This window comes from Canis lupus, chromosome 33, assembly GCF_011100685.1.
Source record: "Canis lupus familiaris isolate Mischka breed German Shepherd chromosome 33, alternate assembly UU_Cfam_GSD_1.0, whole genome shotgun sequence".
NCBI classification, from domain to species: domain Eukaryota; kingdom Metazoa; phylum Chordata; class Mammalia; order Carnivora; family Canidae; genus Canis; species Canis lupus.
This window is the reverse complement of record NC_049254.1, coordinates 6012209-6039605: the sequence shown is the minus strand read 5'-3', so window position 1 is coordinate 6039605 and position 27397 is coordinate 6012209. Positions and strand designations below refer to the sequence as shown.

Sequence of the window (27397 nt, the reverse complement as noted above, 5' to 3'; positions counted from 1 at the left end):
CTTTAGAATAGTTTTCCATAGGCAGGAATTGAAAAAGTGATACATAATCTTTACGAGTGTAGGTATCTTAAATGATAGATGTAGGAGCCCCAGAGTTTTATGTGAGATAAAGTCCTTACCTATAAAAATGTGTAGTCAGGAAGGCTAAAGGCATCTCATATCTGTTTGTCATGAAAATACATTGATGACTATGCATGGTTTTCATGAGAAGGATCAGAGGCAACTTCAATTTAACTTGGATTTTTCCCTGATGAGGAAGTATCGTATGAGGTGGTTTGTGGCATTGCAAAGTACAGAAGCCAAACACAATTCAAAAGACCTTAGTGAATCTATGTGCCCTGGAATGGTCAAGCTGGTTTGTGGCCTAGAACAGAAAAGAAATACAGAAGCTTTGTCTCTATAAATGATGTCATCACTTCAAAATGTTTCCTCTGGTGTTTTGAGGCAGGTCAATGAGGAATTGACAGCTGTCTCATTTTTCAACAGCATTCAACTGGATAAAACCTAATCTATGCCATCCTGTCCAAGAATTCCTATTTGTGGGCCTTTACCGGAAATATTAAAAAGCTCTGACATTTCCTAAGTGGCGAAAAGTTTATTTTTCTAAAAAAGTCTTGAAAGATATTTCATGGTATGTTCTGTATGTCCCACCTGTGATGCTTAACGACACATCTGGTTTTACTGAAATCTACACGTTGTTGTGACTCATTGCTTTTTACATTAGTATCCTTGGTTTGAGGAAATCTGCCAACTGTCAAGGAAGAAACTGTCAATTTAATAAAAGCCAAAGCCTTGAGTCATTACTTTTTCAAAAGTTTTTATTAAGAAATAAAAGCAGAATAATGACGTTCTCTTCTGTCCAGAAGTTTGCTGGTGGTTATCCAGAAGGTAAGTCTTAAAACTCTAGAAGTGTATGTTTCATAAGAGAGACAGCCCACTAAGAAAAATTTGATGGGGAAGATTGGTATTGCTTTGTGGCTGGCTATTTTGGTCCGCATGAATGTTAAAAAATTTTCCATCAAGGCTCTTTGGCCACCATCATGGATAGTAATAAAAAATTGTGTGCTCTTTTGTCTAACCTGCCATTCTGGAAGAGAGTATTGCAGGAGGCAACTGTGCTTATAATCAAAGAAATGCTAATTTTTATTTTTATTTTTTTAAAGAAATGCAAATTTTTTAAGTAATTATATTCCCTCCTTGAATTTTGAATTAGTAAAAAAAAAAAAAAAAAATTTGCTATGCTGACATGAGTATAGTGAAATTGGTACTTTTTTTTTTTTTTTTTTTTTTAATTGAGGCTCTCTAGTTGATATAGCTCACTTGGCTAGCAGTCTGGAAGTATATATTAAGAATAATTCTTAAGGAAATATTTCAAAAATAGAAGTTGTTGTGTCAGGAAGATGTCTCTTCCAGCACCATTCACTGTATAGAAAAATTGGAAGAAATTTCTAACAATAAGGAACTTAAGACATGTCCATCATATAACCAGTTCTTAGCTCTTACTGATTGTTATAAGCATTTTCTTACCTGCAAATGTACAATTCTACATCTAGAAGAGGAGCTGCTGGGTCTCTGGTGTGCATTTACCTCTGGTAGATATTTTTTACCTTTGGTAGATATGGCTAAATGCATTTGTGGTTGTACCAGTTTATACCTACCTCTAGTGTATGAGAGTTCCAGTTACTTGTCTCTACTCTTGCCATATTACCCATTCTGTGTGTGTGTGTGCTGATACCACATGGTAGCTCGGTCTTGCATTTCCCTGATGCCTAATGATACTGTTCTCTTTTCCAATGTTTGTTAGCCATTTGAATATCTTTTATGGAAAGTGTTGCAATTTTTTATGCATTCTTTTAATATTAGGTGATCATTTTTCTTATTTGTAGGAATTCTTTCTATATTCTGGTATGGGTTCTTTGGGGTTGTATATATTAAAATATATATTCTCCCTTTCTATTGCTTTTCTTTCTACTTCCCTTATTTGGTTTCATTTGATAAAGAGACATTTAATTTTTAATGTTCAGAATTACAAATTTTTTTTTCCATTTGTCGGTACCGTTTTTCATGTTCTCTTTTAAAATCTTTGCCCACCCATAGGTCATGAAATTGTTCCCAAGGTTTTATCTAGCTTTATTGTTTATCTTTCCACACATATTATCTTCAGTCCATCCACAGTGAATTTTTGTGTATGATGCAGGCAATTCTTACTATACAGGCGTGCCTCAGAGATATGATAGGTTCAGTTCTGCAGTGCTGCAGGAAAGCAGGTATTGGGATAAATTGAATCAGATGAGTTTTTTGGTTTCCCAGTGCATATAAAAGTTATATTTACGCTATACTGTAGTATACTACAGTATTGTAGTCTACTTAAAGTGTGCAGTAGTGTTATATCTAAAAAAAAAAAATTTACGTACCTTAATTTAAAAATACTTGATTGCTAAAAAATGCTAACCATCATCTGTGCTTTCAGTCTTTTGAGTAAGTTTTTTTTTGCTGGTGGAGAATCTTTTGTCAGTGTTGATGGCTGCTGACTGACCATGGGGGTGGTTGCTGAAGGCTGGGGTCACTGTGGAGTTTCTTAAAATAACACAGCAGTGAATTTTGCTGCATCAGTTGACTCTTCCTCTCATAAAAGGTTTCTTTATGGCATGTGACAGTGTTTGATAGGATTTTACCCACAGCAGAACTTATTTCAAAGTTGGAGTTAATCCTCTTTGTCAACTAAGTTTATAAACTTTTTAAATCCTTTGTTGTCATTTCAATAATCTTCACAGCATCTTCATCAGGAGTAGTTTCTATTCAAGAAACCACTTTCTCTGTTCATCCATAGAAGCAGCTCCCCATAGAGTCAAGTTTTATCATGAGATCGCATCAATTCAGTCACATCTTCAGGCTCCCCTTCTAATTCTTGTTCTCCTCCTATTTCCACCACATCTGCAGCTGTTTCTTTGTGGAAGTCGTGAGCCCCTCAAGGTCCCCTATGAGGCTTGGAATCAACTTCTTCCAAACCCATTCATGTTGGTAATTTGATCTTATCACATGAATCATGAATGTTCTTAATGGCGTCTAGAATGGTGGATCCTTTCCAGAAGACTTTCAGTTTGTTTTGCCCAGATGTGTCAAAGGAACCACTGTCTGTGGCACCTGTAGCCTTATGAAATGTATTTCTTAAATAATAAGACTTAAAAGCCAAAATCACTTCTCATCCATGGGCTGCAGAATCAGTGTCACGTTAGCCGGCATAAAGATAGTATTAGCCCAGTGTACGTCTCCATCAGGGCTCTTAAGGGATCAGGTACATTGTCAGGGAACAGTCCTATTTTGAAGGGAATCTTTTTTTCTGAGCAGAAAGTTCTTAACTGTGGGCTTAGAATACTTCACAAACCATGCTGCATACAGATATGCTGTCATCCAAGCTTTGTTCCATTTCTAGCACAGAGGCGGAGGAGATTTAGCTTCCTTCTTGAGGGCCCTAGGATTTTTCTAAATGATGAAATGAGCTTTGGCTTCAACTTAGTCACCATCTGCCTTAGCCCCCTTGACAGGAGAGGTAGTGTGGTCTTTGAAGCTTTGAAGCTAGGTATTGTTTTTTCTCCTCTCTGGCTGTGAAGGTCCTAGATGGCATCTTCTTCCAATAGGAGGCTGTTTTGTCAATACTGAAAATCTGTTGCTTAGTGTAGTCACCTTCATGAATGATCTTAGCTAGATCTTGTGGACAACTTGATGCAGCTTCTTTGTCAGCATTTGCTGCTTCTCTTGGCACTTGGACGTTCTAGAAACGGTTTCTTAAACCTTATAAACCAATTTCTGCTAGCCTTCTCACCTCTCTGTGCCTTCACAGATTCAAAGAGAGTTAGGCCCTGGCCTAAGAGGATGTTGTGGCTGGTTCGATCTTCCCCTTAAAGCCCTAAAACTTTCTCCACATCAGCAGTAAGGCTGTTCCTTCTTACCATTTATATGTTCACGAGAGTAGCACTTTTAATTTCCTTCGAGAACTTTTCCTTTGCATTCACAGTTTGGCTGTTTGATGCGAGAGGCCTAACTTTCAACCTCCCTCAGCTTTTGACATGAGTTCTTACTAAACTTGGTCATTTCTAGCTTTTGATGTCAAGTGAGAGAAGACATGACTTTCTCATTTGAATGCTTAGAGGCCATTCGTCGAAGAGTTATTCATTGGACTGATTTCAATATTGTTGTGTCTCAAGGTAAAGGGAGGCCTGAGGAGAAGGAGAGAGATGGGGAATGGCTGGTTGGTGGAGTAGCCAGCCAGAAGGCGCACAACGTTTATTACGTCTACCTGTCACATGGGTCTCATGGCACCTCAACACAGTTAGGATAGTAATATGCAGTCACGGATCACAGATTACCATAACAGACGTAACAATAATGAAAAAGCTTGAAAAAAATTGCAAGAATTACTGAAACGTGACACAGAGACACAAAGTAAGCAATGGTTGTTGAAGAAATGGTGCTGATAGACTTTGCTAGATGCAGGATTGTCACAAACCTTCAGCCTGTAAGAGAAAAAGGCAGTACCTGCCAAGCAGAGTAATAAAGCGGAGGGCAATAAAATGAAGTGCGCTGGTGCACCAAGGTAAATTTCTGGCTGTGTTAGTTTTCTACTATCATCGCAAACCCAGGAGTTTTAAATAGCACAGCTCTCTCCGTTTCCGTAACCTGAGGTCTGGGTTCAGCATGACTGGATCATCTGTTCAGGGTCTCGCCTGGCTGGACTCCATGAGGATGGTGGTTCCCAGCTAAGCTGAAGGTTCTCTTCAAGCTGGCTGATGGTTGACGGAATCTACTACTACTTTCTTGCGGTTGTAAAACTGGTGTCCGCATAGTCTTGCTACCTGTTTGCCCAGAGACTTTCAGTTCTTAGAGGTCGTGTGGAGTATTCACCACATAGGTTTTTTTTTTCTTTCTAGACCAGCAGGCATTTATTTGTCTAATTTCCAATTCTGTGACTAGCTAGAGAAATCAATCTGCACCTAACTGATTAGGTCAGGCCAACCCAGGAAAATCTCCCTCCTAGAACATATGCTATATACAGAGAGTTTAAAAACATTTTTAAGGGTAGGGATGCTGGTAAGAAAATAGTCTAGAAGCATAAGAATATCACCTACCAGAGGAAATGTTAAACTAAGCACACATTGGAGAAGTTCGCCTTCACTAAGAGAACAGCAGATTACCAGTTTCTTTTATGTCTAACACTACTGAGCGGGGTGGGGAGAGTAAGTTGATACAGCCTTTCCACAAAGCAGTTTAGTAGGAATAGTTGATGTTAAAGTCACAGAGCCTAAAAAATAAAAAAATAAAGTCACAGAGCCACAGCACGAGTGGAAGAATGAAGAGGGAGATGATACTGCGCCTGCGCATAGGTATGTGCACCCTATACGCATATTCATGTTCATTTAATGATGACTGTAGCCCTAGAAGATAAGCACTGTTGTTTTTATTGGACACCTGGAGAGAGCTGAGGCAGAGAGAGGTACCCTCCCAGGTAGTATTAGCTGCTCTCTTGGTAATAGGATTTTGTGAGAATGATTATTGTTTTTTTTTTTTTTTTTTATTTTATTATTATTTTTTTATTTTATTTTATTTTTTTATTGGTGTTCAATTTACTAACATACAGAATAACACCCAGTGCCCGTCACCCATTCACTCCCACCCCCCGCCCTCCTCCCCTTCCAACACCCCTAGTTCGTTTCCCAGAGTTAGCAGTCTTTATGTTCTGTCTCCCTTTCTGATATTTCCCACACATTTCTTCTCCCTTCCCTTATTTTCCCTTTCACTATTATTTATATTCCCCAAATGAATGAGAACATATAATGTTTGTCCTTCTCCGACTGACTTACTTCACTCAGCATAATACCCTCCAGTTCCATCCACGTTGAAGCAAATGGTGGGTATTTGTCATTTCTAATAGCTGAGTAATATTCCATTGTATACATAAACCACATCTTCTTTATCCATTCATCTTTCGTTGGACACCGAGGCTCCTTCCACAGTTTGGCTATCGTGGCCATTGCTGCTAGAAACATCGGGGTGCAGGTGTCCCGGCGTTTCATTGCATTTGTATCTTTGGGGTAAATCCCCAACAGTGCAATTGCTGGGTCGTAGGGCAGGTATATTTTTAACTGTTTGAGGAACCTCCACACAGTTTCCCAGAGTGGCTGCACCAGTTCACATTCCCACCAACAGTGCAGGAGGGTTCCCTTTTCTCCGCATCCTCTCCAACATTTGTTGTTTCCTGCCTTGTTAATTTTCCCCATTCTCACGGGTGTGAGGTGGTATCTCATTGTAGTTTTCATTTGTATTTCCCTGATGGCAAGTGATGCAGAGCATTTTCTCATGTGCATGTTGGCCATGTCTATGTCTTCCTCTGTGAGATTTCTGTTCATGTCTTTTGCCCATTTCATGATTGGATTGTTTGTTTCTTTGGTGTTGAGTTTAATAAGTTCTTTATAGATCTTGGAAACTAGCCCTTTATCTGATATGTCATTTGCAAATATATTCTCCCATTCTGTAGGTTGTCTTTGAGTTTTGTTGACTGTATCCTTTGCTGTGCAAAAGCTTCTTATCTTGATGAAGTCCCAATAGTTCATTTTTGCTTTTGTTTCTTTTGCCTTCGTGGATGTATCTTGCAAGAAGTTACTATGGCCGAGTTCAAAAAGGGTGTTGCCTGTGTTCTCCTCTAGGATTTTGATGGAATCTTGTCTCACATTTAGATCTTTCATCCATTTTGAGTTTATCTTTGTGTATGGTGCAAGAGAGTGGTCTAGTTTCATTCTTCTGCATGTGGATGTCCAATGTTCCCAGCACCATTTATTGAAGAGACTGTCTTTCTTCCAATGGATAGTCTTTCCTCCTTTATCGAATATTAGTTGCCCATAAAGTTCAGGGTCCACTTCTGGATTCTCTATTCTGTTCCACTGATCTATGTGTCTGTTTTTGTGCCAGTACCACACTGTCTTGATGACCACAGCTTTGTAGTACAACCTGAAATCTGGCATTGTGATGCCCCCAGATATGGTTTTCTTTTTTAAAATTCCCCTGGCTATTCGGGGTCTTTTCTGATTCCACACAAATCTTAAAATAATTTGTTCTAACTCTCTGAAGAAAGTCCATGGTATTTTGATAGGGATTGCATTAAACGTGTATATTGCCCTGGGTAACATTGACATTTTCACAATATTAATTCTGCCAATCCATGAGCATGGAATATTTTTCCATCTCTTTGTGTCTTCCTCAATTTCTTTCAGAAGTGTTCTATAGTTTTGAGGGTATAGATCCTTTACATCTTTGGTGAGGTTTATTCCTAGGTATCTTATGCTTTTGGGTGCAATTGTAAATGGGATTGACTCCTTAATTTCTCTTTCTTCAGTCTCATTGTTAGTGTATAGAAATGCCACTGACTTCTGGGCATTGATTTTGTATCCTGCAACGCTACCGAATTGCTGTATGAGTTCTAGCAATCTTGGGGTGGAGACTTTTGGGTTTTCTATGTAGAGTATCATGTCATCGGCGAAGAGGGAGAGTTTGACTTCTTCTTTGCCAATTTGAATGCCTTTAATGTCTTTTTGTTGTCTGATTGCTGAGGCTAGGACTTCCAGTACTATGTTGAATAGCAGTGGTGAGAGTGGACATCCCTGTCTTGTTCCTGATCTTAGGGGAAAGGCTCCCAGTGCTTCCCCATTGAGAATGATATTTGCTGTGGGCTTTTCGTAGATGGCTTTTAAGATGTCAAGGAATGTTCCCTCTATCCCTATACTCTGAAGAGTTTTGATCAGGAATGGATGCTGTATTTTGTCAAATGCTTTCTCTGCATCCAATGAGAGGATCATATGGTTCTTGGTTTTTCTCTTGCTGATATGATGAATCACATTGATTGTTTTACGGGTGTTGAACCAGCCTTGTGTCCCGGGGATAAATCCTACTTGGTCATGGTGAATAATTTTCTTAATGTACTGTTGGATCCTATTGGCCAGTATCTTGTTGAGAATTTTTGCATCCATGTTCATCAGGGATATTGGTCTGTAATTCTCCTTTTTGGCGGGGTCTTTGTCTGGCTTTGGAATTAAGGTGATGCTGGCTTCATAGAACGAATTTGGAAGTACTCCATCTCTTTCTATCTTTCCAAACAGCTTTAGGAGAATAGGTATGATTTCTTCTTTAAACGTTTGATAAAATTCTCCTGGGAAGCCATCTGGCCCTGGACTCTTGTGTCTTGGGAGGTTTTTGATGACTGCTTCAATTTCCTCCCTGGTTATTGGCCTGTTCAGGTTTTCTATTTCTTCCTGTTCCAGTTTTGGTAGTTTGTGGTTTTCCAGGAATGCGTCCATTTCTTCTAGATTGCTTAATTTATTGGCGTATAGCTGTTCATAATATGTTTTTAAAATCGTTTGTATTTCCTTGGTGTTGGTAGTGATCTCTCCTTTCTCATTCATGATTTTATTAATTTGAGTCTTCTCTCTCTTCTTTTTAATAAGGCTGGCTAATGGTTTATCTATCTTATTAATTCTTTCAAAGAACCAACTCCTGGTTCTGTTGATCTGTTCCACAGTTCTTCTGGTCTCGATTTCATTGAGTTCTGCTCGAATCTTTATTAACTCCCTTCTTCTCTTGGGTGTAGGTTCTATTTGCTGTTTTTTCTCTAGCTCCTTTATGTGTAAGGTTAGCTTTTGTATTTGAGTTCTTTCCAGTTTTTGAATGGATGCTTGTATTGCGATGTATTTCCCCCTTAGGACTGCTTTTGCTGCATCCCAAAGATTTTGAACGGTTGTATCTTCATTCTCATTAGTTTCCATGAATCTTTTTAATTCTTCCTTAATTTCCTGGTTGACCCTTTTATCTTTTAGCAGGATGGTCCTTAACCTCCACGTGTTTGAGGTCCTTCCAAACTTCTTGTTGTGATTTAGTTCTAATTTCAAGGCATTATGGTCCGAGAATATGCAGGGGACAATCCCAATCTTTTGGTATCGGTTCAGACCCGATTTGTGACCCAATATGTGGTCTATTCTGGAGAAAGTTCCATGTGCGCTTGAGAAGAATGTGTATTCAGTTGAGTTTGGATGTAAAGTTCTGTAGATATCTGTGAAATCCATCTGTTCCAGTGTATCATTTAAAGCTCTCGTTTCTTTGGAGATGTTGTGCTTAGAAGACCTATCGAGTATAGAAAGAGCTAGATTGAAGTCACCAAGTATAAGTGTATTATTATCTAAGTATTTCTTCACTTTGGTTAATAATTGATTTATATATTTGGCAGCTCCCACATTCGGAGCATATATATTGAGGATTGTTAAGTCCTCTTGTTGAATAGATCCTTTAAGTATGATATAGTGTCCCTCTTCATCTCTCACTACAGTCTTTGGGGTAAATTTTAGTTTATCTGATATAAGGATGGCTACCCCTGCTTTCTTTTGAGGACCATTCGAATGGTAAATGGTTCTCCAACCTTTTATTTTCAGGCTGTAGGTGTCCTTCTGTCTAAAATGAGTCTCTTGTAGACAGCAAATAGATGGGTCCTGCTTTTTTATCCAGTCTGAAACCCTGCGCCTTTTGATGGGGTCATTAAGCCCGTTCACATTCAGAGTTACTATTGAGAGATATGAGTTTAGTGTCATCATGATATCTATTCAGTCTTTGTTTTTGTGGACTGTTCCACTGAACTTCTTCTTAAAGGGGAATTTTAAGAGTCCCCCTTAAAATTTCTTGCAGAGCTGGTTTGGAGGTCACATATTCTTTTAGTTGCTGCCTGTCTTGGAAGCTCTTTATCTCTCCTTCCATTTTGAATGAGAGCCTTGCTGGATAAAGTATTCTTGGTTGCATGTTCTTCTCATTTAGGACCCTGAATATATCCTGCCAGCCCTTTCTGGCCTGCCAGGTCTCTGTGGAGAGGTCTGCTGTTACCCTAATACTCCTCCCCATAAAAGTCAGGGATTTCTTGTCTCTTGCTGCTTTAAGGATCTTCTCCTTATCTTTGGAATTTGCAAGCTTCACAATTAAATGTCGAGGTGTTGAACGGTTTTTATTGATTTTAGGGGGGGATCTCTCTATTTCCTGGATCTGAATGCCTGTTTCCCTTCCCAGATTAGGAAAGTTTTCAGCTAGAATTTGTTCAAATACATATTCTGGCCCTCTGTCCCTTTCGGCGCCCTCGGGAACCCCAATTAAACGTAGGTTTTTCTTCCTCAGGCTGTCGTTTATTTCCCTTATTCTATCTTCATGGTCTTTTAATTGTTTGTCTCTTTTTTCCTCAGTTTCCCTCTTTGCTATCAACTTGTCTTCTATGTCACTCACTCGTTCTTCCACCTCGTTGACCCTCGTCGTTAGGACTTCTAGTTTGGATTGCATCTCATTCAATTGATTTTTAATTTCTGCCTGATTAGCTCTAAATTCTGCAGTCATGAAGTCTCTTGAGTCCTTTATACTTTTTTCTAGAGCCACCAGTAGCTGTATAATAGTGCTTCTGAATTGGCTTTCTGACATTGAATTGTAATCCAGATTTTGTAACTCTGTGGGAGAGAGGACTGTTTCTGATTCTTTCTTTTGAGGTGAGGTTTTCCTTCTAGTCATTTTGCTCAGTGCAGAGTGGCCAAAAGCAAATTGTATTGGGAAAAAGAGAAAAAGAGAGGAGAGAAAGAAGGAAAGAAAAGAGAAAGAGAAAAAAAAAAGGGGAAGAAAAGAAAAAAAAACGAGAAAAAAGAAAAAAAAAAGAAGAAAAAGAGAACGAAAAAGAAAGGAGAAAAAAAGGGGGTGGGGGAAGGAAACAAATCAAAAAGCAAAACAAAACAAAAACAAAAACAAACAAAAAAAGAACCACCGGGGAGTATCTTCTGATTCTGTGTACTTTAAGTCCCTTGGCTTCTCCTGGAAGTTGTCCGTCTAGCTGGTCTTCTGGGGGAGGGGCCTGTTGTGCTGATTTTCAGGTGTTAGCAGTTGGGGGAGCTGCTGTGCCCCTGCCTGGTGCAGGGCTCGGTGGGGGTTGTTTACCCCGTGAGGCCGCAGGAGGAACAGCCCCAGTGGCGGGGCAGCTCTGGAAACCTGGATTCAGCTCCGGCAGGAACTCCGTCTGCAGGGCCTGGAGGCTCCGGGCGGGGCCGCTGATGTGCTCAGCTGGGGCAGGAGCGTCCTCGCTGTCCTGGGCCCTCCCGGCCTCTGCCTGTCCCGGGGGAGGCCGGATCCTGGGCTGTGTCCCGGCGCCCTGTGCTCCGGAGCCTGCGCTGGTGGATTCGCGCTCCCGGGCCGCGCAGCCCCCTCCGCGGAGCCGCCGCCCGAGCCCCTTCAGCTGCTCCGGGTCCCGCCGGGTCCCGCCGTGCGCGCTGCAGCCCTTAGGGAGCTCGGCGCACTCCCCCGGGGCGCAGGTGCCTGTTAGTGTCCCCGGAGCCCGCGGGCCTCCCCGCCCTCCTGGTCCTGCTCCACCTCCCTGGAGCCCCTTTCCCCCGGGAAGGTCGGTGCAGCTCCTGCTCCTCCGGGACGGGGCTCTCCTGTCCTGGGGACCCTCGCCCCGGCCTCAGCCCGGCTCCTCGCGGGGCCCCTCCCCCTTGGAGGCCTTTGTTCCTTTATGTCTTTTTCCCCCGTCTTCCTACCTTGATAGAAGCGCGAACTCTTCTCACTGTAGCATTCCAGCTGTTCTCTCTTTAAATCTCAGGCCGAATTCATAGATTTTCAGGATAATTTGAAGGTTTTCTAGGTAGTTTGGTGGAGACAGGTGATTTGGAGACCCTACTCTTCCGCCATCTTGCTCCTCCCCCCCTGATTATTGTTTTTTATCATTTTCTTTTTATATTATTATAAAATTTTGAAAAGCTTATAGGTTGTTTTTTTTTTTTTTTTTTTTTTTTTTTTTAAGTATTTACAAACAGGAAAAAAGTGATACTAGGGCTGCCTTGAAATCAACACCCTGCACTGGTGGTAGGAGTGTAAGTTAGTTTGAACTTTTGGAAATAGCGTGATCCTGTAATTCCACTTCAAAAAATCTGAAAAAAAAAAAAAAATCTGGCCTCAGTAATTATTTTAAATATTGAACAAAGTTGTACATGCGAACAAGTCTATTATAGAATTATCTAGCGTATGGAAAAATTGGTAACCTGAATTTCCATGATAAAAGCAATCGTCACATATACTGTGGCTTACCCACTTAGGAAGAATTATTTCAGAGATCATTGGTTCTAGCCCCTACACGCTTTCCTGCATTTCCTTTGGAGAGCACTTGGGGTCCTTGGCCACTTTCTCCACTGGGGCTTCGTCACACTCCTACCGCGGTCTGAGTTTCCAGTGGTGTGGACAGCCCTGCACCCAAACCGTCTCCAGCATCCAGGACTCCGCACAGATAACCCACTATCATTTACAGGTTTTTTTGTGTGGACATATGTGTGCATCTCCCTTGGGTACATGCCTCGAGTACAGTGGCTGGGTCACATGGTAACTCCACGTTTAACCGTGGGAAGGACTGCCAGACTGTATTCCAAAGCATCTGCACCCTTTAGCAGTGTAGCAGGGTTTGTTTTTCCAGATCCTTGCCCACACGCGGTATTATCTTTCTTCACGTCGTAGTGGGTATGAAGTGGTATCTCATTGGGGTTTGATTAGCATTCCTTGATGGCTAATGATGTGTGTGTGTGTTGCACATCCTGTAAGTTTGAAATATGGGTGACATATATCCGCCTTTGTGGTATTTCCACTGCTCTAAAAGTTCTCCGTGCTCTCCCTATTCATCCCTCCTCCCCCAGTGCCTGACAACCACTGATCTTTTTATTGTCTTCTACTATACATAGATCTTCGTATTGTTTAGTCTTTCCAGAAGGTGGTATATAATTGCCGTCCAACAATATGTAGTCTTTTCAGACTGCCTTCCTTCACTTAATGTGCTGTGTGTTCTTTTATGTCTATTCATGGTTTGATAGTTCATTTCTTTTTAACATCGAATAACATTTCATCTTCCAGATGTGTTCGTTCACCTACCAAAGGACGTTCTTCCAAGCTTTGACAGTTTACGAATAAACTTGCTACAGACATCTGTGTGTAGGTTTATATATGGACATAAATTTTCAACTCCTTTGAGTAAATATCCAGAAATGTGATTGCTGGATTGTATGGTGGGACTTTCTGGTTTTATAAGAAATTTCCACCCCACCCCACCCCCCTGCAAAAAAACATTTTGCTTTCTCACCAGCAGTGCGTGAGAGTTCCTGTTGCTCTGCATTTTCATCAGCATTTAATGTTGCCAGTGCTCTGGATTTTGACCATTCTAATAGGTGTATATTGATATTTCATTGTTTTTATTGCATTTCTCTGATAACATGTAATGTAGTGCATCTTTTTATATGCTTGTTATCTGTATGTTTTTGGTGAGGTGTCTGTCAGAGTCTTTGGCCTATTTTTAATTCAGATTATTTTCTTATTGTTGAGTGTTGAGGTTTTATTATGTCCTTTATCAAGTGTGTCCTTTATTACTTGTGTATCTTGTAAATATTTTCTCCCCGTTTGTGGCTTGTCTTCTTATTCTTTTGGAGCAGAGGTTTTTAATTTTAATGAAGTCCACCTTATCAGTTATTTCTTTCTTGGATCGTGCCTTTTGGCGTCATATCTAAAAAGTCGTAATCCTACTCAAGGTCATCCAGATTTTTTCCTATGTTATCTTCTAGGAGTTTTGCATTTTACTCTTAGGTCTGTAATCTGTTTTGAGTTAATTTTAATGAAGGGCATAAGGTCTGTGTCTAGATTCATTTTTTTGCATATGGATGTCCACTCATTCCAGCACCATTTATTGAAAACACTGTCTTTATTGTATTGCCTTTGGTCCTTTGTCAAAGATCAGTTGACCACATTTATGTGGATTTATTTCTGGGCTTTTTATTCTTTTTCATTGATCTATTTATGCTTTCACCAGTATCACACTGTCTTGGTTTCTGCAGCTTTATAGTAAGTATTGAAGATGGGTAGTGTCATTCCTCCAACTTTGTTTTTCTTCAATAATTATATTTGCTATTCTGGGTCTTTTTCCCTTCCATATATCCTTGAGAATTACTTTTTTGATATCCACAAAATAACTCACTGGGATTTTTTTTTCCAGTTCTATTGGGAAATAATTGACATCTATCACTATATAAATTTAAGCTATACAGGATGATGATTTCATTTATGTATATTGTAAAATGATTATTACAATACGTTCAGCTAACATCCATCATCTCCTATTCCCCTGATCTCTACCCATAGGTACCTCTGCCTCTGGTACCCCTAAACTTGATATTCTCTATGAGTTTGGTGGGGTTTTTTTTTGTTTGTTTGTTTTGTTTTGTTTTTAGATTGTACATGTAAGTGAGATCATACAGTATTTGTCTTTTTCTGACTTATTTCACTTAGCATAATGCTTTTGAGGTCCATCAGTGTTAAGGCAAATGGTAAGGTTCCCTTACCTTCTGTGGCTGAATGATACTTTGTTGTAAATACTTTGTTGCATGTGCATGTATCCACTCATCCATGGGTGGACACTTAGGTGGTTTCCATTATCTTGGCTATTATAAATGTTGCTAATGTGGGGGTGCAGACATCTTTTTGAGTTAGTTTTTTTGTTCATTTTGGATGTATAACCAAAAATAGAATTGCTGGGCAGCCCGGGTGGCTCATCGGTTTAGTGCCACCTTCAGCCCAGGGCCTGATCCTGGAGACCCAGGTCAAGTTCCATGTGGAGCCTGTTTCTCCCTCTGTCTGTGTCTCTGCCTCTGTCTGTGTATCTCTGCTTCTGTCTGTGTCTCTCATGAATAAATAAATAAAATCTGAAAAAAAAATAGAATTGCTGGATCATATGGTTGCATTATTTTGAATTTTTTTTTAGTATCCTCCATACTGTTTTCTGTAGTGACTGTACCAGTTTATAATACCATGAACAGTGTACAGGGTTCTCTTTTCTCCACATCCACACCAGTGTTTGTTAAGTCTTACCTTTTTGTTGATGGCCATTCTAACAGACATGAGGTGATAACTTACTGGTTTTCATTGCAATTTCCTAATGACTAGTGATGTTGAGCATCTTTTCATGTACCTGTTGTCCTTTCATGTGTCTTCTTTGGAGAAATGTCTGTTCAGGTCCTTTGCCCATTTTTCAGTTCGGTTTTGTTGTTTGCTTTGAGTCCTATAAGTTCTTTATGTATTTTGGATATTAACCCCTTAACAAATAAATGGTTTGCAAATACTTTTGTTTCATTCCATAGGCTGTCTTTGCACTTTGTTGTTGGTTTCTTTTCTGTACAGCTTTTTGGTTTGGTATTGTCCCTCTTATTTATCTTTTATTTTGTTGCTTGTAAACGTTTAGGTATCATACTCAAAAAAATCATTACCAAGATCCCTGTCAAGGAACTTTATTCCTGTGTTTTCTTCTAGAAGTTTCATGGTTTCAGGTTTTACATTTGAGTCTTTAATCCATTTTGAGTTCTTTTTTGAGTGGTGTGAGATAGGAGTCCAATTTCATTCTTTTACATACAAATATCCAATTATCCTAAATTGCTAGGCTTTTGATTTGGCTTGCATTCAATATGTAAAGTTGGCAAGAACTGACATCTTGACAATATTTAGTCTTCCTATCCATGAACATGGAGCATCTCTCCATTTATTTCACTCTTGGAGTTTTGTAGTTTTCCTTATATGGATTTTGCACATATTTTATTAGACTTATCCCTGTTTTCATTTTGGGGGCTGCTAATGTAAATGGTAGTATGTTTTTAATTTCAAATTCCAGTTTTTTATTGTTGATGTATAGGAAAGCAATTGCCTTTTATCCATTAATCCTGTATTGTGCAAACTTGTAAAACTGCTTATTAATCACAGGAGTTTTTTGTTCAATTGTTTTGGATTTTCTACATACATTATCATATTATCTGTGAATGGTTTTATTTTTTTTTCCATTCTGTGTACTTTTCTCCCTTACTGTATTAATAACTGTATTAATACTTTAGTATGATGTAAAAGAGGAGTCGTGAGAGGCGACATTCTTGCCTTGTTTCTGTTCTTATTGGAAAGGCTTTGAATTTTTGAATTTCTCATTATTAAGTATGATGGTAGTTTAGTTTTTTGTAAATATTCTGTATTAAACTAATGAAGTTCCCCTCTATTCCTAGTTCACTGAGAATTTATATTTTATATCACAAATGGATGGTGGGTTTTGTCAAATGTCTTTTCTGCATCTTTTTTTTTTTTTTTTAAGATTTTGTTTATTTATTCATGAGAGACACAGATAGAGAGAGGCAGAGACATAGACAGAGGGAGAAGCAGACTCTAGGCAGGGAGCCTGATGTGGGACTCGATCCCAGGACCCAGGTCATGCCCTGGGCCCATGCTCAACCACTGAGCCACCCAGATGCCCCTGCATTTATTGATTTAATCACAATACTTCCCCTTTCTTGCATGTTGATATGATGATTACATTAATTATTTTAAAATGTTGAATCTACTTTGCGTACCCAGAATAAATCACATTTGATCGTGGTCTATAATTCTTTTTAATACATTGTTGGATTTGATTTCTTAATATTTTTAAACGATTTTTATTTTTAAGTAATCTTTACACCCTGCATGGGGCTCGAACTCAACCCCGAAATAAGGGTCGCACACTCTTCTGACTGAGCCAGCTGGGTGCCCCTGATTTCTTAATCTTTTGTTAAGGAATTTTATGTCTATTCCATGAGAAATAACGACCTGTAGTTTTCATTTCATGTAATATGTTTGATTTTGGTTTTATGGTAGGGCTGATCTCATAGAGTTAGGAAATATTCCCTCTACTTCCGTCCTCTGAAAGAAATTGTAGAGAATTGGTGTAACTTTTCCCCTAATGTCTGGTAAAATTCATCTGTGAACCCATTTGTGCCTGGTGCTTTCTCTTTTGAAAGATTATTAATTATTGATTCAGTTTCTTAAATAGAAATTAAATAGTTGTCTATTTCTTCTTGTTTGAGGTTTGGCAAATTGTGTATTTCAAAGAACCTGTTCATCTTATCTAGGTTATCAAACTTATAGATTTGTTCATAATATTCCTTTAGTATCTTTTCATGACCATTGGATCTGTAGTGGTGTCACCACTTTGTTTCTGATATTATTTGTTACCTCTTTTTTGTGTGTCCCCCTTTTTTAAGTATCCTTATTAGAGGCTTATTGACTTCGGTTTCAAAGAACCAGTTTTTGGCTTTATTAATTTTCTCTGTTGATTTCTTGTTTTTTAGTTTCACTGGTCTCTGCTCTAATTCTTACATCTTTTCTTCTTACTCTGGATTTCTTTTTCTAGTTTCCTAAGGGTAATAATTTTTTAAGCATTTTTACTTGCCTTGGAACATGGATTCTTTTAGACTAAAACCAGTGTTTCACAGGCCTTATGGTGATTAACATACTTGATTAACTTTTTTAAAAATAATTTTGTGCATGTATCCATATACTATTTTTTGAAATTCTTATTTTATCTGCGAGAAACTTCTAGAAATGTTGGCAGGGTTTGAGAGCCATCAGTAGAATCTATAATTGTTAGCAATTGAATGATTTGTGTTGATTTAGGAGGACCTTTGGATGGCCAAACTAGGAAAATGGAATTAAAGAACTAACTAGTATATTGCCCAGATTAGGAATGAATTTTCTTCTTCCTTTCCCAGAGTATTTCGCTAAGTGCTTGCATTACTTGTATAATGGGTAAAACCTTTGATCAAAGGTTGAGGAGTGAGGAGGGAGATATCTGTTTTGGCTGGGAATAAGAGGTGAAGGCAGATGTTTACCTGGTATATATTGAACTCACTTGAGCACCTACAGAGTCAGCTATTGTACTTGTCCTTTTTTCTTTTTTAATTGAGATTATCTGTTCTTTAGCACTTACTGCCTTTTGAGATCCACAGTTTTTAAAAAAGTTTTGTTACTACCACAGACTGAATTTATTCACATTTCAGAGGACAGGGTAACTCCAAATGATTTAAAAAAAAAAAAAAAAAAGGAGATAAAGCTGTAGTGCTAATAGGAAGTGCTTTATTATCCTGTCTATATTGAAAGGGTTGGAAAAACTTTTTTAAACATTGTTTCACTTCAAGAATATACTTTTGTTTTTTAATTTTTTAGAGTACGTCCAAGTTCAATCTAATAATTTGGGATTTCATAGTATTAGTATAAATGATAAAATTTTTATAAAGACACCTTTGCATGGCTTGGTAATATTCTTTAAGTGTGATCTTTTTCGTTTGTACTTAAGAGTATCTGAAAAGTCATATTTGTACTGAGGGCCTTAATCAGCCTTGTAATAAAATCCCACATACATAGATCCCTAAGTGACAGCAGCTAGTACTGATGAGCCCAGATGAAACTTGTTCACATTTACAAGTGTTAACTCACATACATAGAGATTCTACTTGATATAACTTCTCTTGCCTTTACCTATTATTTCACATTTGGCCTTAAGATTTAATGTAATGGGCACTGGCTCTGCACATATTGTTTGCTTTGCTGACAAATTATACAGCTTTAGATATTTTTTTTTAGATATTTTTAATATTTGAGATAAGATATGGAATAACATCAATTTTATATTATGCTTTTAATGGTAGGTCATTATTTGAAAATATTTAGTATTTAAAAGTAATATGGTATTTAATATTCTATTTACCAATCTATTTTTGAGTTATGTAGTATTGAAAAAGTCTGATGATTTAATCATCTTTTTGTTTATGCGGATAACTGTTATAGGACTTCTTAAGTATTATTTTGCTTTAATGTTAAAAATTTTTATGTTTACTTTTATAAAATTAATATTAACTTTTATTTGGAATAGAAAGCTTTTTTTTTTTTCCTTTTCCACAATCGGTGTTTTTAAAGAAATAAAGGATGAGCAAAGACATGTATTGAACACCCTGTTACCTATGACCAAGTGTGTGTGCTCATGCACAAGCCTTAATGTTTGGTATTTATTTATTAAATGGTAAATAAATGGAGAAGTTATAGACTGGATGTTCTTGACTTTCAGATTGTTTATTTTTTTAATTCTGTAAATGTAAATTCCTTGTTATTTTTTTTTTTAAAGATTTTATTTATTCATGAGAGATACGGAGAGAGAGAGAGAGAGAGAGGCAGAGACACAGGCAGAGGGAGAAGCAGGCTCCATGCAGGAAGCCCGTCGTGGGATTTGATCCAGGGACCCCAGGATCACGCCCTGGGCTGAAGGTGGCGCTAAACCCCTGAGCCACCTGGGCTGCCCCCTTGTTATTTTTAGATTGCTGTTTTGATGGTTGTTTTTTGTTTATAACCTTTTCCTAAAAGTTCTGTATAATGACCAGGGTCATACTGCCACTTTATAACCAGTTATGCTGGGGCACCTGGGTGGCTCAGGTGGTTAAGCACTGACTCTTGGTTTCTGCTCAGATCATAATCTCAGGGTTGTGAGATCCAGCCCTGCATGGGGCTCTGGCACAGCGTGGAGTCAGCTTGAGATCTCTCTCCCTCTGCCCCTTACCCACCTCGTGTGTGTGTGTGTGTGTGTGTGTGTGTGTGCGCGCACGCGTGTGCCTTCTCTCCCTCTGTCTTTCTCAAATAAATTAAATCTTTAAAAACAATTATGCTAAGGTTATGGATGCTGTTCACTGTAAGACATAATAGCATTTTTTTTTTTTTTTTTTTGGTGCCTCAAGGGGAGAAAACTTCAGGGGTTTTGCTTTGTCAGTTTGTGCAGGCTAATCTCACAGAAAAATTGAACGTAACCTTTCCAAGTTAAGGGGGAAAAAGTAATCTAAAACACAGTGACACATAGAATAAAATATATCTATTTCTTATATGTTATTCTATTCATATATGGGCCTGACAGTCTTAGAACAAACTAGTTTCTCTGCTCATCCTAAAAGTTTTTACAGAATTATCACATGTACATGCTAATTTTTAAATAATTCACAAATTATAAAGCTTTGGAGAAATATGTCTTGAAAGAAAAATTCTATGTATAAAATCTGTAGACAGTGTTAGATGTTTTAGAACTTGGAAGTTTTGTTTTAACTGACCACTGTCAGTATGCTTTTAGGGGTAAATTATTCTCATCTTCTGGGGAAATAACAAAGAATTACCTGTTTTTGTTTTTTTTTTTTATCTAACACACAAAATACAAAATTATGAAATGTATTTAAAACAAATATAGTACTTTCTCATTGGCTGGGGAAAAACAGTTGTAAAGAGTAACTCATTTTTAAAAATAGGGCTGAACTTCCCAATTCTGCTTAAATGATATTTTGGAAACATTGATTCAATTAAAATGGTTTTATAATGAACTGGAAAGGTGGCATAGATTTAAATACTTCAGGTAAGGGCAAAAGTGAAGTATTATGAGATGGTTTATACCAAAAGACAAGCTGAAGCATTTACTAATTTCATTAAGGAATGAACCAGTTGCTGGATGATAAGGAAAAAAGCAGAAAGGGTGTTGTTGCTGTGGGTGGAAAGAAGACAGTGGCGAGGCTGCTGCAGACCCTGTGGTCCCCCAGTGCTGCCCCAGATCACTTACAAGGAGATCATGCTGTTATTAAATGCTTCTCTTTGCAGCCCCAGGGAAAGTGTCAGCTCCTTTACGGGGACATAGTACGTAGAAGAAAAAAGCATGGGACAAGGTGGAGGACCCAGGTTCTGGAGTGATTTCATCTCTAACAAGTAGTGTTATTCTGGGCAATCTTTTCTGGAAATACCACAGATAGCTTCTGCTTAGCATAATGTTTTTGAAGTTCGTTCATGTTGCTGCATGTATCATTAGTTCGTTTCTGTCTATTGGTGAGTAGTAGTAGTTCTTTGTATGGATATATACCACATTGTTTTTATCCATGAGTCAGTTGATGAACTATTCAGTTGTTTTTGTTTGGGGCAAATATGAGAAATGCTGCTGGGACCATTTGAATGATCTTCCTATGTACATGTGATTTCTTTCCTCTTGGAAAGAGGCATGTGTATTTAGCATTTTAAGAAATTACCAAATTGCTTCCCAAAAATGGCTGTGCCATTTTACAGTTCTACCATTAGACTTTGAAGGTTTTAATTTCTCCATATCCTCACCAGTATTGGGTATTGTCAGTCTTTTAGATTTTAGCTTTTTTAATAAGAGGGTTGTGTTATCTCATTGTAGCTTTAATATTCATTTCCCTAATGGCTAATGCTCTTGAGCATCTTCTCACGTGCCTATTTGCCATTTAGTAGGTCTTTTTTTTTTTTTTTTATTATAGATGTGGCTATTTAGATCTTTTTCCCTTTTTACAGGATGAGATTGATGGAGTTGTAAGAATTCGTTACACATTTCAGATATGAGTTCTGTTTCAGATTAATGTTTTGTAAATATTTTCTCCCACTCTGTGTTTTGTCTTTTCATTTTCTTAATGGTATCTTTTGAAAGGAAACATTTTAGATTTTGATTAAGTACAAATTCTTCACTTTCTTCTTTAATGGTTTTTCCTTTTGATGTTGGATCTAAGAAATCTTTGCCTAACCCAAAGTCACAAAGTTTTTCCCTGTCTTTTCTTATTAGAGTTCCATAAGTTCAGCTCTTAGAATTAGATATATGGTCCATTTTGACTTGAAGTTCTGAGTTCATTTGTTTTTGTATATTGATAGCCACCTGGTTTAGTACATTTGTTGAAAGAGTTATCCTTTCTCTATTGAGTTACCTTCACACCTTTGTCAGAAACTAGTTGACTACAAATGTGACTATTTCTGAGCTCTGTTCTGCTCCATTGAAATGTACAGAGATATAGGTATAGATATAGATATAGGTGGTATAAATAAAGATTTAGGTATAGATCTAGATTCGCCATTAAAAAATATCACATTGTCTTGGTTACTGTAGTATTATAGTAAGTTTAAAATCAGATTATATTAGTCTTTTCAGCTGTCTTTTTCACTACACTGTTGTGGCTATTCTGTGTCCTTTGCACTTCCATATACATTTTAGCTTCATTGTGTTAATTTCTGGGGAAAAAAATAACACCAGGATTTTTATAGGAATTGCATTGAATCAATATATCAATGTTGGCAGACTGGACATTTTAACAGTATTGTGTCTTCCAATCCATGAACTTCGTCTTTCTGTTTAGTTTTCATTTAATTTTTCTCAGCAGTGTTTTCTATTTTTTAGTGTACTGGTTTTTATTTTTTATTTTTATGTTTTTAGAGTGTGCACAAGCGTGGGGGTTAGGGAGGAGAGAGAGACGGGGGGTGGGGGGAAGTGGGGGAAGGAGAGAGAGAATCTTAAGCAGGCTCCACACCCAGTGCAGAGCCCAACAGGGGGCTCGATCCCACAACCCTGAGATCATGACCTGAGTTAAAATTAAGAGTTGGATGCTTAACCGACTGAGCCACCCATGCACCCCTTGAATTTCTTATTTAAAAATTTATCCGGGGGATCCCTGGGTGGCGCAGCGGTTTGGCGCCTGCCTTTGGCCCAGGGCGCGATCCTGGAGACCCGGGATCGAATCCCACATCGGGCTCCCGGTGCATGGAGCCTGCTTCTCCCTCGGCCTATGTCTCTGCCTCTCTCTCTCTCTCTCTGATGACTATCATAAATAAATAAAAATTGAAAAAAAAATTTAAAAATTTATCCCTAAATATTTTAATATTTTTCATACTGTTACAAAGTTTTAAAAATTTCATTTCAGGTTATTTGTGACTTCTATGTGGAAATAGAATTGGTTTTCGTATATTGATCCTATGACATCTTTAAACTCCCTTACCAGTTCTGTTGGGGTTTTCTTATTGATTTTTTAGGATATTTTTGCTCACAAGATCATGTTCAGTCCTTGAAAATGGTATTTATGGAAGTGCCTATTACTCTTATTCTAGAATGGTGTTGGCACAGCCTAAAACACTTTTGGAATGTTATTATTTACTTAGAATTTTATGGTTAACAAGCACATAAGAAAAATGCATTTTTATTAGTTATGGTGGGTATCTTACTCTAATGTTTTTCTTCTTCCCTTTTCTTAATTTGTATTGAAGTTATGTTATTTTTATATGTCTATTAGACGTTAAAGAGTAAAAGTTGGCATTTGGATATATATACCTGAAGTTCAAGAGAAAAGCTCTGGGTGAAGATGAAATGTGAATTGTCAGAGCATAGTTAATGCTGTAGGACTGGGCATAATCACCTAAAGGCACTCACTAAAAGTTCAACAATCTTTGGAAGAAAAATTGAGGGAAGTCTGGAAAAGGTTTAAGGAATGCCCTGAGCTCAGGAATCTAGGGGTACTTTGTGGGGAGTATGTTAAAAATATTACTGATTAACTATTAATTTGTTTCTGAGCCACCTGCCTGCATGAAATGCTTTTTTCTTTTTAATTTCTCACTACTATTTTAAAGAGTATACATGTCTTTCACAAGAAATAGAATCTTTGTAAGATCACTGATGCCTGTACCATTTTTTTCTTTGAATTGTTTACAGTTAATACTTGGCATTTGTTCTTTCTTCAGAGTAATGTGATTTTTTAATCACTAAGCATCCTAGTCACCATTTTCTAGTTAATGTCCAGTTTGGTATATTGTTCTGATGCTCTTACCCTACATTGTAAATATTACTGACATTATGAGAGTCCTACCAAATATCTTTTTTTCCCTTCCTTTCTAGGCAAATACTGTGGTCTGGGGTTGCAGATGAACCATTCAATTGAATCAAAAAGCAATGAAATTACAGTGCTGTTCATGAGTGGAATCCATGTTTCTGGACGAGGATTCTTGGCCTCATACTCTGTTGTAGATAAACAAGGTAATTTTCAACTTTATAGCATGACTTCTACATTTTACAATTTCTAAAAACAAAAATGCAGTGTTTCTTTTAGTACTTGTTATCTGAGATTAGAATAGAGTAGAAAGACTGAACAGTTAATAACATAAGTTTTACAGATTTTACAAATAAAATTAGTCCAGAATTCTAAAAATTAGAAGTATATTAGCATTTATATAACTTCTGTGTACTTCCCTTTCCATAGTAGAGAAAATACTGATTTTTCACTTTTATAAGATTGGAACACAAATGACAATTACTTTTTAAAAATCTGTCAGTTGTTGAAATGTATTCTATAAACGTAAAGCTTTATTATCCACAGATTACCATTTCATAGTACTGTGTTAAAGACCACATTACCATTCTTCTCAAAGGAATAGATTCTCATGGAGTACTGAGACACTGCAAAATAAACCTGAGATATTTTCTAGATTGTTAGTGTTGACAGTCTCAAGTCTTTCTCTGAAAATTGAAAGCAAAGCTATTAAGTGGAATAGAATGCAAAAGTTACTTGAAGTTCTAAAATAAAATGCAAGACTTGAACAAAATCTCTCGTGAATTTTGGCTACCGTGGCTTGGATTTGTTGGGGGCACTGCGGTAGGAAAGTTTTAAGAAGTGCTGCTAATGCAACAATATGTCCCACAAAGCAGTCAGTATTTTAAATTAGAAAAATAGATGAATATATTGATATTGAACAATGATTTAATTAAGCTGACAATTTAAAATTTGGGGAAAGCTATTACTTTATGGTATATAAATGAGAAAATTGAGAACCTCCCAGGTGTGAAAATGTCGGACACTGAGAATGAAGGCAGTGCTTGCTGTTCCTTCTCAGCTCCGGTGGGTTTGAGATAAACACCATAGGTCTCATTAACAGTTCCACCTAGAATGTGATAGAGAAGCAGCTGTTACCTGGGAGGAAAGATCTGCTTTTTCCTAATTTCTAAGCTATGGAACAAGGTGGGAAAGCTAATAAAATTCCTCTGAGAGAGTGAGAGAGAAGACTCGTTTGGATGGAATAATGGAAAGAAAAAACCCTTGGAAACAATACACTGGATGAACGATATTTCCAACAGAGCCAGTGCAGGTAAGGCAGGTGGTGCTGCAGGAGGAGCATCCCCGCCTCTGCCGCATGCTCGCCAGGTGGTTGCTGGCCTGTCATTTCACTTCTCTAACCTCCGAGGATTGGCCGGGAGGATGCACGCATACATGTGCGGTGTCTGTAAGCACATGACACAGTAGGCACAAAACAAATGTTAGTTTCCCCCTTTCACCACTGTACACACACACACACACACACACACACACTCCCCACCATCGGAAGAGTAGATTAAAAGCACTAAGTGAGATGGTGATATATTCCCATCCTTTCAGTTTTACTTCCTGAAAATCTTGAGCTGATAGGTAAAGAGGATAGAAAATTTACAATTCATTTGCTGCTTATTCTCCTTGAGTTTCCTCCTCTCGGTATCGGCTTAAATTGTTAATTTTTTCTTCATATTTTTCCCCTTTTTCTCTGTTCTTCATTGACTTGAAGTCTTTTTTTTTTAAAGATTTATTTATTTATCTGAGAGAGCGCCAGAGCTCATGGACATATGGGGTGGAGGGGCACAGGGTGGGAGAGAATCCTCAAGCAACACTCCCCGTGGGGCTAGATCCTAGGACCTGAGCCAAAATCAGGAGCTGGCTGCTTAACCAAGTGAGCCACCCAGGTGCCCCTTCTTGAAGGTTTCTTGAAAATAAATATCCTTTCATTTAAAAAAAAGAAAAAGGTTTTTTTCATAGTGTATTTAAATGATGGAGCTTTTTGTTCTACAGAAACCTAAATGTCCTGCATTAAAGTTTAAGAATTGACCGTGACCTCAGATAACAGAATCAGAGTGTTGTAGACTGACATACGTCTGTGCCAAATATCAAATGGTTACTCACTGTTTTAGATGAAACTTAGATTCCAGAGTTTTTTGGAATATCTACCATAAATCAGGAACTTCTTTTTAGTCAGGGCAGAATCATGGGAAATCCTCATTTCACGGCTCCCTCCCTCCTAGTGTTTACTTAGGTTTCCGCACATCCTTGCCTCTTCTGTGAAGCATTTGTTTTATTTGAAGTTAAAAGTGAATTGGCTAACCCTGAGAGAACCTTGGTTGAATTTCTTACCATTTCTTCTTGTGTGGCCTTTCGGACACAATTTTTTTTGATGACTCATTCATTTGAATGCTGATTGGCTTTGGTTGAGAGCCTCCGTTTGTTTCCACCCAGGAAACTTTGCTACCACACTGAATCCCGTGGATATTTTCAAGGGGCAGCACCACATGTCCCCAGCAAAGCAACCTCACTGGAAATTTAGGAGTATTTGGGAATGAAAAGATTGTGAACAATTTTGCTTCAACAGCTTCTTCATTTGTTAAACTCTCACACAAACACTTGTTAATGTTCTACTGTGTATTGTTGATAGAGTCATGATTTTGCGTGAGGTAGACTGATTTTCGTGCCTTTATGCAAAAGCACGCTGCAAAATTACATTCCCTTCAGTGCCTTATTCCTACCATATGCCTGGCACTGGGAAAACAGCAGGAAACAAGACACAGTTATTCCTTCGTGGGGCTTATAGTACATGGTTAGGAAAAGGCATTAAACACATGGTAACTCAATTGCGGTTATGATAAGTATGATGAAGGGAGAGTTCCAACAACAGGGCGGAAGGAGCAGGAGATTGATGAAGAGCCTAACTCTTCCACAGAAGTCACTTTTAAGCGAGGAGCAGAAGGATTAATTGGAAAGTTCTAGACAGACAAGGAAGAAGAAGATTCTAGGGAAGAGAACAGCAGATGCAAAGGCCCTGTGGTGGGGAGGAGCTGGAAAAGAAGCTGGCACAGCTAAGGTGGAATTGACTGCATGGTGAGCAGGTCACATTATTCAGAGCCTTGTAGAAAATGTCAGGTTTGGAGCTTTTTCCTAAGAGTCCATGGAAGCTGTTAGAGCTGAGTAATGACACGAGTGGATTTGTGTTTTTATTTTTTATTTTTACAATCTTCCCTGCTCTGTGAAGAATGGGTCGAAGAAAAGAAGGAATAGTAGTAAGGAGTCCAGTTAAGAGGCTATTGGAGGATACTGGGTCAGGTGATTGAATTAAGAGGTCTTGTTATATAAATCTAACTCTAGAATTAAGCCAGATTCTTTTTTTTTTTTTAAGAGTTTATTTATTTATTCATGAGAGACAGAGAGAGAGGCAGAGACACAAGCAGGCTCCATGCAGGGAGCCCGACGTGGGACTTGATCCCGGGTCTCCAGGATCACACCCTGGGCTGAAGGTGGCGCTAAACCGCTGAGCCACCCAGGCTGCCCTTAAGCCAGATTCTAATTCTTTTTAAAGACTTGAGAATCAGACATACCTTCTACAAGAAAATGTTTCAAAGAATTAGGATTCTTCCTACGTGTCAGTTGTAATAAGAGAGGCTTTGGACACAAAGACCCTCTTGTATGTATCTCTGAACTCCAATCATACCCCAGGGGTGTCTAGGGCACTGTACCTGGTGTCCTTTTCACTTTCCTGTCCAGTTTTCATAATTTTTTTTATAATTTTATTCCTCTCTGTCCCTAGGGCAGGCTCTATTTGTTATGTGCCATAAATC

The 27397-nt window shown here is 38.2% G+C and overlaps 1 protein-coding gene across 3 annotated transcripts in view; it reads left to right on the top strand.

Moving 5' to 3' along the window:
- The window catches only part of DCBLD2 (discoidin, CUB and LCCL domain containing 2), an 86421-nt gene that overhangs the window by 25644 nt on the left and 33380 nt on the right, over nt 1-27397 (top strand). For all 3 annotated transcript variants that reach the window (XM_038582558.1, XM_038582560.1, XM_038582559.1), the window contains one exon: nt 23609-23746. In XM_038582558.1, coding sequence (XP_038438486.1) covers nt 23609-23746 — 138 coding nt within the window. The remainder of the gene's footprint in view (nt 1-23608; nt 23747-27397) is intronic.